The sequence below is a fragment of the Bos mutus genome, chromosome 23 (assembly GCF_027580195.1).
Source record: "Bos mutus isolate GX-2022 chromosome 23, NWIPB_WYAK_1.1, whole genome shotgun sequence".
NCBI lineage: Eukaryota > Metazoa > Chordata > Mammalia > Artiodactyla > Bovidae > Bos > Bos mutus.
The window spans coordinates 40038282-40058055 of NC_091639.1; the positions used below are offsets into that span (position 1 = coordinate 40038282).

A 19774-nucleotide genomic window follows, 5' to 3' on the forward strand; every position below is an offset into this window, starting at 1 on the left:
TTCTGACATTTCAAACTTTACAAAATGCCATGGTTTGGATTGGTTGGCTCACTTTCATTGCATGGTCATCATTGCAGATTTTATATCTCTCATGGGAAATTGGAGAAAAATTCTAAAGCCCAAAAAACTAGTATAGGCCAGATCTGAAAGTATAATTATTTTAGCACAAATCCCTGATGGATTAGTTGGTAAAGTAACTGCCTGCAATGCAGGAGACCCCAATTTGATCCCTGGGTTGGGAAGATCCCCTGGAGAAGGGAAAGGCTACCCACACCAGTATTCTGGCCTGGAGAATTCCATAGACTGTATAGTCCATGGGGTTGCAAAGAGTTGGACACGACTGAGTGACTTTTTCACTTTCACTGAAAAAAAAAGACCTCAAAGTGGCTATGTTCTACAGTAAATGGATTATAGGGGTATGATTTATATTAATGCGTATTAAAAACTAAGTGAAATCAATAGAACTGTAGAAAAGTAGGTTTGGAAAAAAATTGGTCAAAATAGGTGGCCCTAGGTAGCTGTCTTTAAATCCATTAAACATCACAAAGCCCAATGGATTGTAACTTGATCTTACCCATATCTTATTTAGATGATATTTAGATGAGACTTTGCACTTAGACTTTTGAGTTGCTGCTATGTGAGAAGGTCATGAAGTTTGGGGAGCCAGAGATGGAATGCTATGGTCTAAATGTGTTGTCCCAAATTCATATGTTGAAATCCTAATCCCCAAGATAATGGTATTAGGAGATGGGGCCTTTGGGAGGTAATTAGGTCACCCTTATAATTATTAATGGGATTACTGGCCTTATATAAGAGGCCTCAGAGAGATCCCTCCTCCCACTCTATGAGAACACAGCAAGGAAATAGCCATCCATGAGCTAGGAAGTGGGTTCCCACCAGACACCTAACCTGCCAGCACTTTGATCTTGGACTTCCCAGCCTCCAAAACTGTGAGAAATAAATTTCTGTTATTTATAAGCCACTCATTCTATTGTATTTTGTTATAACAGCCCAAATGGACTAACATGCCCAAGGACTTAACTATACTGCATCTATATTCAATGCTCATTTATCACTAGAAATACAGGAAGTAATGGCAAAATCCATAATCCATGATGGCATAATAATCTTGAGATCATAGAATCTCAGTGCTAAAAAGGACCTTGAGGGTCATCTAAACTAATTTTACCCATCCAGGCTCCTACAATTAAATTTAATTAAACACATACTTATTGGAAGGCTCACTGTATCCCAAATACTCCATGTTTCCATAATCTATTACTGTGTAACAATGGACCCAAAATTTAGTGGCTTAAACAATAGTCATATATTTGCTCACAATCCTCAATCTGGGCTGGGTTTACCTGGGCCCATTCATGAGGCTGTAGTCATCTAGAGATCCGCCTGGGGCTAGAATTGAAGATGGCTTTGCTCACAAGTCGTGGGGTCTCTACTGAGATGGAGGGAAGAACTGGAAACTGGCCAGGCGGTGATCTTTTTCTCTGCAAGATTTCTCCAGAAGGGTACCTGGACTTCACACGGTGGCTCAAGGCAGCGTGTCATCCACCACATTCTGCTAATCAAAGTAAAGTGACAAGGCCAGCCTTAATTCAGTGTGAGGGCAAATAACCTCTACTAATTTTTTTAACAAGTCTTTATTACAATATCACTTCTGTTTTATGTTTTGGTTTTTTGGCTGAAAGGCATGTGGGATCCTAGCTCCCCAACCAGGGATCAAATCCACATCTCCTTCATTGGAAGGCAAAATCTTAACCACTGGACTGCCAGGGAAGTCCCATATACTCCACTTCTTATAGGGAAATAATTTATGGCCATTTTTAAACCACCACACTATGAGAAGCATGAGGATAAAAGAATGAATAAAATATGTCTCCCCTCAGGAAGCTCCAAGCTTACAAACAGGCCATGTGGGGAGGGAGTGCCATGCCTCCTAAATGAAAAGATGATGATAATGAGAAGTATGGAAATATAGATGACAGGAAGGGTTAGAAAGAAAATGAGTCAGAGAAGCAAAGAAATGACACCTGAGCCGGGCTCAGTTGAGACTAAGTGGGATAAACCCAAGGTTCTCGATGGGCCAAGGATGAGCAGGGGCGCTACATCTGCTGTGGAGCAAGTGTCCGGTTGGGGTGGGCACCAAGAAAAATCTTGAGTTTTGTTCTGGGAAACAGTTTGATCACCTCAGGTATGACTTGGATGCATTGTTAGGTGAGACTAGAGCATCATTTGTATAGGGCTAAATTATTCCCCTAAATTGGGACAGTCTTTCTAAAAACTCTCTGAATGCTGCTCTGAATATTGGACTTAACAAAATCAAAGGAACCTCATGCTTGAATTAGTTTTGTCTTATCTTAAAAATCTGCTGATGGAGACGTTTGGATATAGTTTTGAAGTGAAAGTGAAAGTCACTCAGTTGTGTCCGACTCTTTGTGAAATATAGCTCTTTGTGTTTTTTTTCTGGCCGCGTCAGACAACATGCAGGATCTTAATTCCCACCCAGGGAATGAACCCCGGCCCCAGTGATGGAAACGTGGAATCCTAAACAATGGTCCTCCAGGGAAGTCCTCAAAATAGTTTTCATTGTAAGAATAATACTCTTTAATGAACATCTATAAAATACAGAAAAGCAGGGAGTAGAGGGGAAGATGTTTTGAACTGTGCTTTTGAACTGTGGTGCTGAAGAAGACTCTTGAGAGTCCCATGGACTGCAAAGAGATCCAACCAGTCCATCCTAAAGGAAATCAGTCCTGAATATTCATTGGAAGGACTGATGCTGAAGCTGAAACTCCAATACTTTGGCCACCTGATGGGAAGAGCTGACTCATTGGAAAAGACCCTGATGCGGGGAAAGGTTGAAGGCGGGAGGAGAAGGGGACAACAGAGGATGAGATGGCTGGATGGCATCACCAACTCAATGGACATGAGTTTGAGTAAACTCCGGGAGTTGGTGATGGACAGGAAGGCCTGGAGTGCTGCAGTCTGTGGTGTCGCAAAGAGTCGGACACGACTGAGTCACTGAACTGGACTGAACTGAGGGAAAGAAATCTGTACTTTCATTCCCTAGCGATAAATCCTGTGAACGTTCTGGAGTGTTTCTCTTGCTTTACTAGAAAGCACAGAGTTGTCGTATAATAAAGGGATTCTTCCCTCCCAAAGTTCAGTTCAGTCGCTCAGTCGTGTCCGACTCTTTGCGACCCCATGAATTGCAGCACGCCAGGCCTCCCTGTCCATCACCAACTCCCCGAGTTCACCCAGACTCACGTCCATCAAGTCAGCGATGCCATCCAGCCATCTCATCTTCTGTCGTCCCCTTCTCCTCCTGCCCCCAATCCCTCCCAGCATCAGAGTCTTTTCCAATGAGTCAACTCTTCGCATGAGGTGGCCAAAGTACTGGAGTTTCAGCTTTAGCATCATTCCTTCCAAAGAAATCCCAGGGCTGATCTTCAGAATGGACTGGTGGGATCTCCTTGTAGTCCAAGGGACTCTCAAGAGTCTTCTCCAACACCACAGTTCAAAAGCATCAATTCTTCGGCGCTCAGCCTTCTTCACAGTCCAACTCTCACATCCATACATGACCACAGGAAAAACTATAGCCTTGACTAGATGAACCTTTGTTGGCAAAGTAATGTCTCTGCTTTTGAATATGCTATCTAGGTTGGTCATAACTTTCCTTCCAAGGAGTAAGCGTCTTTTAGTTTCATGGCTGCAGTCACCATCTGCAGTGATTTTAGAGCCCCCAAAAATAAAGTCTGACACTGTTTCCACTGTTTCCCCATCTATTTCCCATGAAGTGATGGGACCGGATGCCATGATCTTCATTTTCTGAATGTTGAGCTTTAAGCCAACTTTTTCACTCTCCTCTTTCACTTTCATCAAGAGTCTGTTTAGTTCCTCTTCACTTTCTGCCATAAGGGTGGTGTCATCTGCATATCTGAGGTTATTGATATTTCTCCCGGAAATCTTGATTCCAGCTTGTGCTTCTTCCAGCCCAGCGTTTCTCATGATGTACTCTGCATATAAGTTAAATAAGCAGGGTGACAATATACAGCCTTGACGGACTCCTTTTCCTATTTGGAACCAGTCTGTTGTTCTATGTCCAGTTCTAATTGTTGCTTCCTGACCTGCATACAAATTTCTCAAGATGCAGATCAGGTGGTCTGGTATTCCCATCTCTTTCAGGATTTTCCACAGTTTATTGTGATCCACACAGTCAAAGGCTTTGCATAGTCAATAAAGCAGAAATAGATGTTTTTCTGGAACTCTCTTGCTTTTTCCATGATACAGTGGATGTTGGCAATTTGATCTCTGGTTCCTCTGCCTTTTCTAAAACCAGCTTCAACATCAGGAAGTTCACGGTTCACATATTGCTGAAGCCTGGCTTGGAGAATTTTGAGCATTACTTTACTAGCATGTGAGATGAGTGCAATTGTGCGGTAGTTTAGAACTCCCAAAGTTATAGAACTCTAAAACTTTACCAAATTCGTGGGTGCTCTGATTAAATCTAAAATGCCCTCATCCCAGCATGCATTTCTTGTTCTCAAGGACTAAGATGAACAACCTGGAACTCTGCCGGATGCTCCCACCTGGCCTCAGCCCTCTAGGCAGCTCCAGGCCCACAAGTTTGTTTCCAGTGTCCTTTATTCAATGTCATAAATTTAAGGAAACTCTACGGAGTTGACAGAAATCTGGTTTACTTAACAGTAACTTTTATGAAAGCGACTAGGAGACTGAGTATTAACTACAGCAACACTTAAATGCACTATGCCCTTGTGCCAGAAATTAGCATTTTTTTTCCTAAAAGGAAAGCAGTCTTTATTTTGGGGGGCTTCCAAAGCTTGATTTATAGTAACTACAAACATTGCTACTTTTGAAAGTTTATAGAAAGATTCTTAGAAAAATTTCAAACATTAGTCACACTGTTGTAATATTCATCCAGTGTTAATAATTTGTTCTTCAGTAAGAATGGGATTCTTCATAGCAAATGCCCAAGAGCAGCCATTAAAAACTTGCATGCATGGGTGCTAAATTGCTTCAGTTGTGTTCAACTCTTTGTGACCCTATGGACTATATAGCCCGCCAGGTTCCTCTGTCCATGGGATTCCCCAGGCAAGAATACTGGAGGAGGTTGCCATGCCCTCCTCCAGAGGATCTTCCTGACCCAGGGATTGATCCCAGGTCTCTTGAGTCTCCTGCATTGGCAGGCAGGTTCTTTACTACTAGTGCCACCTGGGAAGCCTATTAAAAACTGACTGTTAACTAAATCAGCTAAATGTTAGTAAAGCCTTCCTGAACACCTGTAGCTCTATCCTCTGTCGTCTCCATAGGCACCACGTTTATCTAAGTAACAGCCAATCATGTCCAACAGGTACTAACACTAAGCTCTTTTACTGTACAAAAGAAGCCTAACACGGATATGTGTGCTTGCATAGCTGTACTGTTTGATGCTTGTAAAAGTAGATCTAAGTAATGCTTCCCTGGTGGCTAAGACGGTAAAGCATCTGCCTGTAGTGCGGGAGACCCGGGTTTGATCCCTGGGTTGGGAAGATCCCCTGGAGAAGGAAATGGCGACCCACTCCAGTACTCTTGCCTGGAAATTCCATGGACGGAGGAGCCTGGTAGGCTACAGTCCATGGGGTCGCAAAGAGTCAGACACGACTGAGCGACTTGACTTCACTTCACTTGTGGATGAGAGAGTTTACTTGGCCTTGACTGTTTCTCATTCTAGCCAGCAAACTCTTTGTTTATAATAACACTTAAAAAAAAAACCCTGTAGGGGACTTTCCTGGTGGTCCACTGGCTAAGACTCCGCACTCCTAATACAGAGCACCTGGTCAGGAAACTAGATCCCACACGCCACAACTAAAGATCCTACATGCCACAACGAAGACTGAAGATCCCACATGCTGCAACTAAGACCTGGCTCAGCCAAATAAATATAAATAAATAAGTAAATAAAAACCCTGTAACACTGAGGGCAAGTAAAGGGAGCCCATCAGTTCCACGATTTGTGGGGCACCTGCAGATGACTGCACAGCAGATACATTGCAGCCTTAAAGAAAATGTCCTGTTTGCTGATATAGTAAGCAACGGTTCAAAAACCATGCAAGAACTGAGATCTTCATCAAAAGTCCTGTTACAGTGAATCGTGTAAGGGTCGTGAGCGTTAAAACTAAAGTTGGGATTCCACTGTTCAATTCAAGCAGGCAGGGATCTGTTGTCACGATGGAGGTTCACAGAGAAGAGAACTCTTCATTGAGCCCCTGAGCACAAACGGGCCTTCGGTTTCTCTTCAGGAATAGCTTCTGCTTAGAAATGGTCAATCACTCACTAGTGACAGGGACTGCCTGTAATCTAAAGCAAATCAGGCATGAAGTGAAGTCTCTCAGTCGTGTCCGACTCCTGGTGACCCTATGGACTGTGGCCTACCAGGCTCCTCCATCCATAGGATTTTCCAGGCAAGAATACTGGAGTGGGTTGCCATTTCCTTCTCCAGGGGATCTTCCCAACCCAGGGATTGAACCCGGGTCTCCGGCATTGCAGGCAGATGCTTTACCGTCTGAGCCATCAGGGAAGGCTAATCAGGCATGAGAGCAGTGTAAATAATCAGCCTGTTTACTGGTGTAATCAACTCTGTTTATCCCAAGCTCCCTGACTGCAAACATGGGCATGGCTGTCTCCAGACACTAATACCTGACATTGCCTCTGCCTACGTGTCTGTAAACACTGGGTGGTTGTATCCTCTTCTGAGTCACAATTAGCTTGTGAAATTGCAGAATCGTTCTGATTTATTTCAGTCATTCCAGGAGCTGACTTTGGGTCCCATTTATATAACAAATTAACATGTGAAAGGTCTTAAAATGCATGTATTTGTGCATTGGGAAGGGGATCAACTTCTTTTTCAATACTAAGCTGCCTTCTCTCTCTAAGCTCATCCTTTTGATCTTCTGTAGAAGCCAAGGATGGAGCAAATGTATCAAAAAATGCTGAATATGGGCTCACAGGAATATGCTGGGTTTTTTTTTTTGATTAATTTATTTGTTTATCTGGCTGCACTGGGTCTCAGCTGCAGCATGTGGGATCTAGTTCCCCAAACAGGGGTCTATTGGGAGCCCAGAGTCTTAGTCACTGGACCACCAGGGAAGTTCCAGGAATGTGTTGTTTACTCAAAGTTCATTTTGGGGTTTAACCTGAGCCAGCAGGAAAAGGACATTTCTCAAGCATTAATCTAGAAAGGTGTGTGTGTGTGTGTGTGTGTGTGTGTGTTTTATTAGAAAAGAGGAGATTCAACTGTTAGTAAGTCTTCATGGGAAAACCCCAGCCCACAGTATCCTGCAACTTCTGTCTCAGAGTGACTTTCTATAGTGCTGCTGGAAATGACGTTAATATCACGTACAGAGCTTATGCCATTGTGCCCCTCTCTCTTTTGAAGTCCACTTTGAGTACCACCAAACCTTTTTATTTATTTTTGCCATGAGAATTGCGGGATCTTAGTTCACAACCAAGGACTGACCCCAGGCCCTGGCCATGAGAGCACCGAGTCCTAACCACTGGACACCAGGAAATTCCCTCCACCAAGCTTTCTGCAGAACATATCCTGTGGAGCATGCCAGTAGCAGAAATCTCCTCTTGCAAGTCTTATTCCTGGCGTGACACATGAATTATTATAGATTTCAATGCTTATTTCAACAACCTGAGGAGTTTCAGTGGCACAGTTTTGGTTTCTCCTTGAAGAATTCTTTGAAGGGCTTAATCCCTATTGTAAGGCAACATTTCCTCTTCTGGGACTGCTCTGTGGCTGAGAAGTGTCTCCTATACTGATTTTTTTCTCTTTGACAGGCAAGCATCTCTTGGAGCTCAGGCCCACATTTTCACTACAGCTTCCTCTTTCATGGCTGAAGAGATTCTGACACCTGGACTGGAAGTTATTCCATATTTCCCCCACTTTACCCATTGATTATAAGATTGTGACCAATAGCAGGCAGTGCTTTGGAGCGGTGGGAGCCTTGAAGGAAGTATGCTGTTCTTGTGGCCACAGATACACATGGTGCCCTTAACCTGCTATACTCACTGAAACTCACCCCACTGGTGTTCATTCCTCCATAGAACCCGCCTCTGAAACATTCTGATTAACAGTGTGTGGGAGGGACTTGCTTGGTGGTTCAGTGGCTAAGACTCCGGACTCTCAACACAGGGGGCCTGGGTTTGATCCCTGATCATGGAAATAGATCCCCTCATGCCGAACTAAGAGTTGGTGTGCCACAATTAAAATCAAAGATCCCAAATGCCACAGCGAAGACCCAGTGTGGCCAAATAAAATACCAAAATTAAAGAAATAAAGACAGGGCAACTCAGATGGTCCCCACTCTTCCACTCTGCTATGATCAGGTGCACCTTCTCTCCCAGGTAGCACTCATTTATTAACTCTTGATTGTGTGTCAAGTTCTGTTCTAAGCACTTTGCAAAAGTTAGCACATTATTCTGCACAACAACCCCATGAGGCAGGGCTGTTATGACCCCCGTTTCCTAGATGAGGAAACAGCACAGGAGTCCCCCTGCCCTGGACTCCAGCTGAAGCCTCAACTCTACCATCTTGTATTGCTTAACATCTGCAGCAGTGAAGGTTCAGAACAAGTCCAAATGAAGGAAGATGCCTGTTGACTGAGTGCATGCAATGCGGCAGGTACTTGACGGGTAATACCATATTTAATTGTCATTTCCTCCAGTGCCTCTCCTTGAGCGGAACAGTTATTCTTTTTATCCAGGTTAAGACTCTAAGACCAAGAGTTTGCCCAAAGTCAAAGCTATTCAATGTCAAAGCTGAAATTCAACCCCAAGTGAGATACCAAAGATGAGGTGTTTTTTTTTGGTGGTGGTGTTGCATCATTTGGCTTTTAAGATCTTAGTTCCCCCACCAAGGATCAAATACGGGCCTCTGACATGAGGGCACCAAGTCCCAACCACTGAATTGCCGAGGCTTTCTCTTTACTCAGTGCTGCTTCCATTTGGGGAAAGGTGGCTTCTTGATGTCTTTAAATTGAAAAATGCAAATCAGTACACCGAGTGCCTCTGTGTCTCTGCCTCTTCTCCCTGTCCCCACCTACACCCTACCACTGCCCACCATACACACACCCAGACACCGTGGTTTTTACATTCTTTCGTGTTGTTGTTGTTGTTCAGTCACCAAGTCACATCCAACTCTTTGAGACCCCATGGACTGCAGCACGCCAGGCTTCCCTGTCCCTCACACTTTCCCAGAGCTTGCTCAAACTCATGCCCATTGAATCAGTGATGCCATCCGACCATCTTGCCCTCTGTCACCCTCTTCTCCCACCCTCAATCTTTCCCAGCATCAGGGTCTTTTCCAGTGAGTCAGCGGTTCGCCTCAGGTGGCCCAAGTATTGAAACTTCAGCTTCAGCATCAGTCCTTCTAATGCATATTCAGGCTTGATTTCCTTTAGGATTAACTGGTTTGATCTCCTTGCTATTCAAGGGACTCTCAAGAGTCTTCTCCAACACCACAATTCAAAAACACCAACTCTTCGGCGCTCAACTTTCTTTAGGGTCCAATTCTCACGTCCATACATGATTACTAGAGGAGGGAATGGCAAACCGCTCCAGTACTCTTTCCGTGAGAAGCCCATGAACCATATGAAAAGATATTTTTTTCATAACATTCTTGAAGATAATTTACTGAGAACCTACTATGTATCTGACACTTTTCTTTTAGGCCCTGGAGATACAGCAGTGAACAAAAATCACTGTCCTTCCAAGGAGCAGTGAGGCAATCAAACAAAAAGTCCTCTCCCTCCACCAAAAAATGCTCAGGTACACTGGCTGAGGGTGTATAAACCTCTCAAGGGTCCAAACGAAGGAATACGTTGAAATACTGCCGTTTGGATTGAGACAGTAAATAACTTTAATGACTGGATAACACATCTTTTTGCAAGTCAGATGGTTTCCAATTACCTGCTTTCAACAAAATTGAATAAGGACCTCTTGGAATTGTCTGTTGATGGCCATGAATATAAATTTTGATGACTACCATGTTATTTTTGGCACATCTGGAAGGAAATGTTTTAAATTATATTGCTGTGCCAAACCCTTTCTATTCCCATATATAAAAAATTTTTATTTTATGTGACCAAGTTTTCTCACCCATTACCAAAAAAATGAATAGAATAATGCAGGCCTCATTAAGAAACATCACCTACCTTTGCACTGATGTATATTTGCAACAAAATTTCATCTATCACAAAATGATCCTGTATGTTATTTTGATTTATCATGCTGTGATATTCATGATAGGTAAGAGAGTTTTTAGAGGACCATGATCTTAAGAAATGTCTTTGCAAACTAAATTACAATGTTAATGCACATTTATGTGGTGAGGGATGACAGGATGAGCAAGACTTTTTCTTAAAATTTATTTGACTTTGCCAGGTCTTAGTTGTGGCATTTTAATCTTTGTTGTGGCATCCAGGATCTTTTTCTCTTTTTGGTTGTGGCATTTAAAGTTTTAGTTGCAGCATGTGGGATCTAATTTCTTTACCAGGGATTGAACTCAGGGCCCTGCATTGGGAACGTGGAGTCTTAGCCACAGGACCACCAGGGAAGTCCCAAAACAAGGCTTTTAAGCATAAAATTGTATTACCTGAGGATGAACTTCTGTGAGAGTAAAATGAAATAGAAATACAAGTTCAAGGAGAAAAGGAGGTAATGTAAAATTTCTTATAATTAACAAAATGATTTTTTTACATATAAAAGTGTATGACTACTGCTGCTGCTAAGTCACTTCAGCAGTAGTCACTCTGTGTGACTCCATAGACGGCAGCCCATCAGGCTCCCCTGTCCCTGGGATTCTCCATGCAAGAACACTGGAGTGGGTGGCCATTTCCTCCTCCAATGCATGAAAGTGAAAAGTGAAAGGGAAGTCGCTCAGTCATGTCCGACTCTTAGCGACCCCATGGACTGCAGCCCACCAGGCTCCTCCATCCATGGGGTACTGGAGTGGGGTGCCATTGCCTTCTCCGAAAGTGTATGACAATGGATATCAAATTGCTATTGTATTTAAATTCCACAGAATGGCATTCAAAACTGTGATGTAACACTATTTTAAATTGTCAATTTCCTTTCCAGTTTGTATGCCTTTTATGTAATTTTCTTGTCTAGTGACCCTAGCTAAAGCCTTCAGCACGTGACTGAATACCAATGCTGAGAGTGGACATCCTTTTCTTGTTCCTGATCTTAGGGAGAAAGCTTTCAGTCTTTCATCATTAAATATGCTGATAGCTGTGGGTTTTTTCCTCAGCCTTTATCAGGTTGAGGAAGTTCTATTCCTAGTTTGTTGAGTGCGTTGCACAGGGATAATTTCAAAAAGTTATTTTAGTGAGGAAGGAGACAAAGTGTTTTTGTGTTTTGGGCTGTGCTGGGTCTTCGATGCTATGCACAGGCTTACTCTAGTTGCGGCGAGCAGAGGCTCCTCTCCAGTTGCGGGGCTTCTCATTGCAGGGGCTTCTCTCGTTGTGAAGCATGGGCTCTAGGGCTCGTGGGGTCAGTAGCTGTGGCACAGGCTTAGTTTCTCTGAGGTATGTGGAATCTTTCTGGACCAGGGATCGAACATGAGTCCCCTGCATTGGTTAAGTGCATTCTTTATCACTGAGTCACCAGGGAAGTCCAAGGAAGGAAAGCTCAAGTTCAAGTTCCTTAGAAGCTCTAACCTCCCTGCTATACCCCCCAGCACCAAACAAAGTGCCTGCATAAAGAAAGGGCCCGATCAGCATTTGTGGAGCAAACTACCTCCCACCTTCCCCCTTGCACTTTATACTCCAGCGATGCTAAGCTGTTTATGGTTCCCCCACATATCACATGGGGCTTCATCCCTGCCTTCTGTTCCCAGCGGACATTTATTCGATGCTCTCCAATGCTGCACAGTGTCATCTCATTCAGGAGACATCTCTCTCCTTACCCCTCCTCAAATCCTGAGCTGAGAGGGCCTCTTTTTTTTTTGTGCTCCTGTGGTACTTCATGCATCTATTATGTTTATAATATGGTGTGTGGTGACGAGTAGGAATTTGAGAGCCTGGCTGCTCTGATTCAAAACTCTTACCTCTTACTATATAGTTTGTGTGACTTTGGTTGTACCTCAGCTTCCTCATCTGTCAAACACAGATGATAATAATAGTGTTGACCGCATAGAGTTGTTTGAGGGATGAGGGACAACAGTGTCCAGGAAACAATCATTACTATATAAGGATTAGCAGATATCTGTATATGTATAAACGGCTCACTTGGCTGTACACCTGAAACTAACACAGCATTGTAAGTCAACTATATCCCCCCCACCAATTTTTTTTTTTTTTTAATAATTAAGTCCTACTGGGCAAGGTCTATGTTTTTTTCTTCTCTGCTTCTTGAAGCCCTTAGTCTCATGCCTGGGCTGCAGCAGGTACTTGATAAATCCTTGTCCTGAGGGTGGACCTGGTGGAAAGGATTTGAAAGAAGGAAAAGAAAAACAGATCTGATACTGCATAGCAGGTAGAAATCAGAACTCAAATGTCTAAACCATGTTGCCCATTTTTATGTGTTTCTCAAACTGTCTTTATTTTGGCCCCGAGATTGCCAAACTTTAGAAATTAAACCTGCAGTCAGAGCCTCCAAAAGGGCAGAGACCTCAAAGAACATACACAGGTCATAGGAGCTGTTCTGTGCCTGCCTGCCAGTGAAGGTTAACAAATGTGTGTGGCAGATTTTAGTCAAAACTTGCTTCCTTTATATCCCAGGAGTGAGGATGTGGGGCAGACAAGTCCTCATCACTCAGACTTGTCTGGTAGAAGTTCATTACCAAGGATAAAGAACTTAGAGTTAGACCCGATCAGCTTAGGTCAGTTTGTAACACCCTACTGCCTCGCCAGCACACCTCCAGGGAGCAGAGAAGGGGCTCCACCTGCCTCCAGAACCGCCAGTCTCTGCAACCTCCTCATTGCTAGAGAACCCGCACCCCCAACCTTCATGCTGTGGCCAGAGGAGGCCATCTAAGAGGAGGCAAGAGTTTCCCACCCCACCGAGCCAAGGCTTTTATTCTTATATCTCTTCTACCTACTCCCCTCAACTCTTCAGTCCAGCACAATTTCCTTGTGAAGTTTTTTTTTTTTTTTTTTAATTTTTTGGTTGTACCACACAAGCCTCTTAGTTACCCAAGCAGGGATCAAACCTGTGTTGCTTGCATTGGCAGCACAGTCTTAACCACTGGACTGCCAGGGAAGTCTCAAAAGGGAAAGTTGCTTGGTCCTGTCCAACTCTTTGCAACCCCAAGGGCTATACAGTCCATGGAATTCTCCAGGCCAGAATACTGGGGTGGGTAGCCTTTCCCTTCTCTGAGGGATCTTCCCAACCCAGGGATCGAGCCCAGGTCTCCTGCATTGTGGACAGACTCTTTACCAGCTGAGCCACCAGGGAAGCTTTTATAGAACAAAGCCAGAAAGGGGTTTATATCTCCAAGCAACTTCATTTCTCAAGCCTCTCCAGGGACCAGGGAGCCCAAGAGGCTGACTTACTCGCTTGGAAACTGAGGTCTGCTTTGGGTGGAGCCTGCTGACTGCCCAGACAGGCTGTGCTGGATATTCTGTTTGCCCCTCCAGACTCACCCTCCGCCGTCTCCACCCTGCTCTGTGCCTTGGGAGGCTGGCTGGACTGTATCACCCAGGCACCCCTGTCTTCTAACTTCCAGTTGGGTTTTGTGAATGGGAGGCAGTAGCCAGAGAGGATGATTAGATAAAGAAGCTGGGTATTAATTTCCGTGCTAGGTGACAGCTGGAGCTTCCCTGGTGGCCCCAATATACAAGCATCTGCCTGTCAATGCAGGAGACATAAGAGACGCATGTTCAATCCCTGGGTTGGGAAGATCCCCTGGAGGAGGGCATGGCAACCTACTCCAGTATTCTTCCCTGGAGAATCCCATGGACAGAGGAGCCTGGTGGGCTACAATCTATAGGGTCACACAGTCAGATACGACTGAAGTGACTTAGCACACACACAAGTGATGGTTTTATCCCTTTATCAAAGGGCACAGCTGTATTCAGGTAGTGCTTTCTTACCACTACAGCTCTGTTATGGGTTGAATTGTACCCCCTCCCCAAAGACGTATTGGTATCCTATCCCCCAGGACTTCAGAAGGTGACCTTTTGGAGATAGGGTCTTTACAGAGGATTAAAATGAGCTCGAGAATGGGTCCTAATCCAATATGGCTGATGCCCTTATGAAAAGGGGAACTCTGGACATAAATCAAGACACACATAAAGAGAAGATGATCTGAAGAGACATGGAACAGGAAGCCACCCACAAGCCAAGGAAAGAGGACAAATCCTTCCCTCATAATTTTCAGAAGTAACCAACCTTGCTGACACCTTGATTTCAGACTTCTAGGCTCTAGAGTTGTGAGACAATACATATCTGTTGTTGAAGCCACCTGGTCTGTGATACCTTTTTTATGGCCTCATGGCATATGGGTCTTAGTTCCCCTACTAGAGATCGAACCTGTGCCCCCTGCATAGGAAGTGCAGAGTCTTAACCACTGGACCAGCAGGGAAGTCTCTATGGTACTTCGTTAAGGTAACCCTAGCAAACTAATACAAGCCCTCACTGGGTTCTGGTAACACTTCTACCCTTGTTTCTTCAGGCCTGGGGTGGTAAACACTCCCACTGTTGCTAGTCCCTGGATGCCTCGCCATCCCTAGCTGGTTTCCCTTAAGCCCCTCAATCCCTTTCTTCAGTTCACTCCAATTATTCTATTGACTGTGCCATGTTTCCTGATATTCAAGCCTACAATGTAATTATATTTTCCCAATATACTTCACAAAATTATCACAAAGGCAAGAGAAAGTTCTGTGGGGGTTCTCCAATCATGCAGATGTCTACTGGGAATATTATTCAAATAAAGCATCTGTTTTATTCTCACTTTCTTCTTCTCTTGTCTACTTCCCCAGGACACAGGGAAATCCATAAGGGGAAGCGATACTTTGGATTTAATTCAGATCAAAACTTTGAGAGTTTGTGGTAATCAAGCCAGGGAATGTTGGGTGTGATGAAATAAGTATGGTACACTTAGGTGCTCATATTTCAAAATTCCAAAGAAGCATTAGGGAAGATCCAGGAGGGTCTTAGTAAATAAATTAGCTCATAAGGAATGGGATCTTTGCAGAAATTAAATTCTCACTGCCCATAAGCAGCAAAACCACAACGATTTATGTTCTCTGAATTCTACTTTTAAAAGAACTTGCAGAAAAACAGTTGTGGGAGAGGAGTATGGATGTAATTGAGAATACCAAAGAATGCCACCACTTTTAAGAATAACTTCTGGAAGGGTAAAATCCAAAATAGATTAAGCCTTGTGAAATGGCGGGGGGGGGGTTAAGGTTACATTTAAAGCAAGAAGCATAAAAAATGATATAGGCTTTAGAATAGGGGGAAACCCAAGCAAGCTAGCTTATGTGAACAATTATAGAAACTGTAGAAAAAGTGTGAAGAACTGAAGCATGCTGGGAGAATGGGGGAAAACAGAAGAAAGAAAAAGAAGAAATGGTCAATTCTGGGAACTCAGTCCAATAAACTTGACAGTGACTCTGGAAAAATTCTCAAATGAGTTATTAAACAGAGGACTGATAAGCTCTTGAGATAGAGAAGCAACAGTCACCCAGGGTCAGAATAGGTGCGACTGATTCATGCCAAGCTACACATTCCTTTTTGATGGATTGGCACTAACCTATTTGAGTTTTAGCACAGCTCTCCAATTGTCCCTGTCAGTGTTTTTTCTCCCTCATCCAGACCTTTCTCATAAACTGCACGTCATTTGTTTTTTTAGCCACACCCTGTGGCGTCTGGGATTTTTTAGTTCTCTGACCTGGGATCGAACCTGGGTCCTTGGCAGAGAGAGCTTGGGGTCTTATCCGCTGGACAACCAGGGAATTCCCACATCATTTATTCTTTGATTAGACAAATATTTGAACACCTAGTAAGTGTCAGACACCCTAATAAGTGCTTGTTAGTGAGGATACACCAAGGAAAACCCAAGCAGCACTCCAATTCCCATGGAGTTTACTTTCTGTGGGAAGTAATTTCCCCATTCTGGGACTCTCCTGAACCACCAGCACTCTCCTGTCTTTTCTAAATCCTGAGCAGGCAGAATCCTGACTCCAGGGTTTCAATGTCTGCCCCAAATCTCCTTTTGTTTTCAAGGACAGAACTCAGAGGAAACTGGGTTGTAGTTTTCCTGGACAACAGGCGCTGTCCTCTTTTGCAATCTGCCTAGAAATGCTACCATTCAGGTTCCCTGCAACAGATATTAATTATCTAAATTTCAAATTTGGCAAACCTACATTTCCAGCCTCACATTCTACTTCATCTTTTCAGTCATTACCAGCCTCAGTCCCTGCCTGTAGGTGTCCAAGCCTGTGTCTTTTTGCTCAATTGATTTTCTCATTCAGGAATGTGTGACATCTCCTCCACCTCTGGAAATCCTACACATTTCCCAAGACCCAGCACAAATGCTGTCTCCTCCCTGGCTGGACTTAGTGACCTACTTTGCTCAATAAAATCCTGCCCAAGCCCCCAGGCTTGACCTGTGCAGCATTATTGTACTTTCATCTTCCCGTCTTGGTTAATTAATTACTTCTCGGTCTTCCCCACTACAGTAACTTCTAGAAGAGCAAGGATCTGCAGGCTTCCACCTGTCCTGCCGTAGTACTTTACAAAGGGATTGACAAACAAAGGCCTGAACCAAGAATGGTTGAAATCATGGGAAAAGATCAACAGAAAAATAGTATTTCATGATACTGGAAAATTACATGAAATTCAAGTTTCAGGGACCATAAATAAGGCTTGTTTTGAGCACTGAGAAGCTTTTGAGCTCTAGTGGCAGAGCTGAATAGTTAACAGATCTTATGATCCCAAAGCCTTTTAAGTTTACTACATGGCCCTTTACAGAAAAACTTTTCTAACCCTGCTATACAAGTATTTGATGACTGATCACTGTGTCAGGACACCAAGGTTCTGAGTACATATCCCCTCCGAGTTAGCTTATTTGTGTAGTGGAAGTAATAACTATCTTGCCTTTAGGCTGTTATGAACATCAAATGAGACAGAGCACTTAGAAAAGTATAAAACTAACTATTCTATAAAGACAACTGCGTGTATCTGTACTGAAAAGTTGATAAAGTGGTAAAATAAGAAAACATTAAGTTTTATTCTCCCGCTTCCTTCCTTTAACAGTCTTCATTTGACTTTGAAATTATACGAGAAAACTCACTTTTAAAGTCTTTGCTTTTCAGTAACGATAAAATCACAGGTTCCTTCCTTCCGGTCCTTGTGTTGCTCCTACTCCTTTTTCTTACTTGTAATTTCTCCCTCAATTTTCCTCACAGAGTTTCTCAACTGGCCCTCACAATAGCGCCGCGGAGGGACTGGGACACACCTGATCACTCCCTTTTACAGACCAGGAAACCAAGGCAGGCTACAGTCGGCTACGGAGCTCTGACTCAGCACGCAGGGAACCCTCTATGCCACTCTGTTCGCCATTCCTCAGGGGGCGACCGCCCGGCGAACGGAATAAACCTCGTACTGCGAGGCTTCCAGGCTCGCTTCTCAAACACCGCGCGCGCGCTCACGCTCGGCGCTCTTCCCCTCCCTCCTCTCCCGTTCTTCTCGCCCTCCCCTCCTCGCGAGCAGGTGGTAGGCTCCGCGCTCAGCGCGCAGGCGCGCGCCGTCGTGGGCGGGGCGGGGCAGGCGCCGGTGGGCGGGGCGTGCGCGGGCTGGGTTTGGGGCCGCGGCGGGAGCGGGAGTCAGCACCACTCGAGTGCGCAAGCGCCTGGCGGTTACCGGTCTCGCCATGGAGCGGAAAGGTGAGCGGTGGAGCGGCCTCCCGCCACGAGGGGCAACGGCCGCCGGGGGCGAGGCCCGGGTCACCGCCGGGAGCTTCGCCTAACCGCCGCCGTCCGGTCCCCGGGCGTGCGGCACCCCTCCACTGAGGTGGCGCCGCCCCTCACCCCCCGCTTCTGGGCTGCGGGTCCGCGCCCCTCAGCTCGGGCGTCCTTCCGCGCCGGCAGTCATCGCCCCTTGTTCCCCGCCAGGCCCGCCCGCGACTTGGGGCCGCTCCAGGGCCCGGCCCTCGCCCGGCGAGGCCGACCACTGCTCGCCAGCTCCCTGACCCGGCCCGAGCCCCCTCCGGCGCGCCCCGCCTGGGCGCTGCTTTGCGCCCCGTGGGCCGCCAGCCCCCCGAGCGGCCGCCCAGCAAACGCCGCGGCCCTCAGCCCGGAGCCGCCCCTCAGGCAGGCCCGGCGCCAGGGCCTCGCACCCCTGCTGGGTCTCCACCCTCACCTTGGTCGCCTCCTTTTCTCCCCATTCGCCCTTCATCCATCCCTCTCTCCTGCAGTGCTTGCGCTCCAGGCCCGAAAGAAAAGGACCAAGGCCAAGAAGGACAAAGCCCAGAGGAAGTGAGTTTCGCACCCCAACATTCCGTTCTCTGGGTCTATCCCCGCACTTCCTCTCCTCCGGTTTCACGCCTGGAACGTTCACGGGGTCTGGGGCACCCGGGCGGCCCCGGCCACATGGCCTCGGGGCGGCCGTGGAGGGTTGCGCCCCTGGAACCATGTGGGAGGGAGCTTCGGTTGCTGAAGGTCTGGTTCTGAGCAGCCCGGCGCCTGCTGGAAAAGGGCTATTGGTGGAGGACCGGAGCAGCCCGGGCCATTACCTTCCCAGCTACAGGATGAGGCACCGGCTCCCCGAGTTTGGGCCTTCGCACCGAGCTGTTGGATCATGATCAGTTTGTGAACTGTTCTCTTTCCATACCTGCGTCTCAGCGTCTTAACTTGCCTCCTACGTGTGCAGGGTAGGCAGCCAGGGAATTCTTGAATGAATTTTCCGTCTTTCGGTCTGCCAGCCTACACGCTCCCTTTTATAGAGGAGGGCAGGAGCTTCCCCCCTGGGTTAGGCAACTTCCTGAGTATGCAGGCGTCTCTCCTTCCTCGCGGTGTGCAGGCAGCCCCCTGGTCTGGAGCCGGTTTCGGTTGCTGCTTGTCTTGCGCTGAATGCAGAGGCCTTCTGGAGTGGGCATCGCAGCAGTGGCGGGGAAGTTGTTTAGCCAACGACGCCGTTGGATTCTGGCATGGTGTGTTCAGTGCCACAGGCCCGTTTTTATCAGCAGGATGCATAATCGTGGTTTAGCGCTATTGTGGGAAACACAAAAGTTGGTCAGAGCTTCATAAAAACGCCCAGTAGAGGGCTTCGCAAGTGAGTCTTAGTCTGAAGAACTTTTATCTTATACTCACGTTTAATTGCAGAGGGCCTTGGGGAAAAAATGCATTTTCTGAACACTTTTCCATTTACTTGGGTCTACCTGGAGTTGTACACCATCTACGTCTTTCTGAGCTGATGAAACTCATTTCTGAGGCTTCCCTAGGTTTCCTTTCTGAGTGATAATACAAGATCCGGGTATGTGTGCGTGAGTGTACGTATGTGTATTGTTTTTGGCGGCTACCTGATGTTTCAGGAGAGCAAATAATGACTTGTATCAATAGAGCTAAAGTAGACGAACTCAACTCTTGCTTCGTTTCAGTCAACTGTTTTATGAAATTTTTTATTTTGTGAAGTGCTTGGTAACCGGTGTATTTAAATTGTACGTATTTGGTTTGCCCCTTGATTATCCATATATGGATGATTCAAAAACCAGTTTTTACTCAGATAGGTTTAATAGAAGCAACAGGGA

At 45.5% G+C, this 19774-nt stretch overlaps 1 protein-coding gene and 1 pseudogene across 1 annotated transcript in view; one reads left to right on the top strand and one right to left on the bottom strand.

Annotated features, from left to right (window-relative positions):
• Window positions 1-5889: 5889 nt before the first annotated feature.
• Window positions 5890-7972, bottom strand: LOC102273973 (suppressor of cytokine signaling 5-like; annotated as a pseudogene).
• A 9927-nt stretch (window positions 7973-17899) lies between these two features.
• Window positions 17900-19774, top strand: part of SRPK1 (SRSF protein kinase 1) — a 78119-nt gene continuing 76244 nt past the window's right edge. Inside the window, 3 exon segments of the mRNA XM_070361322.1 lie at window positions 17900-17932; window positions 17934-17957; window positions 17959-18503. Of these exon segments, the coding sequence (XP_070217423.1) occupies window positions 17900-17932; window positions 17934-17957; window positions 17959-18503 (602 nt within the window).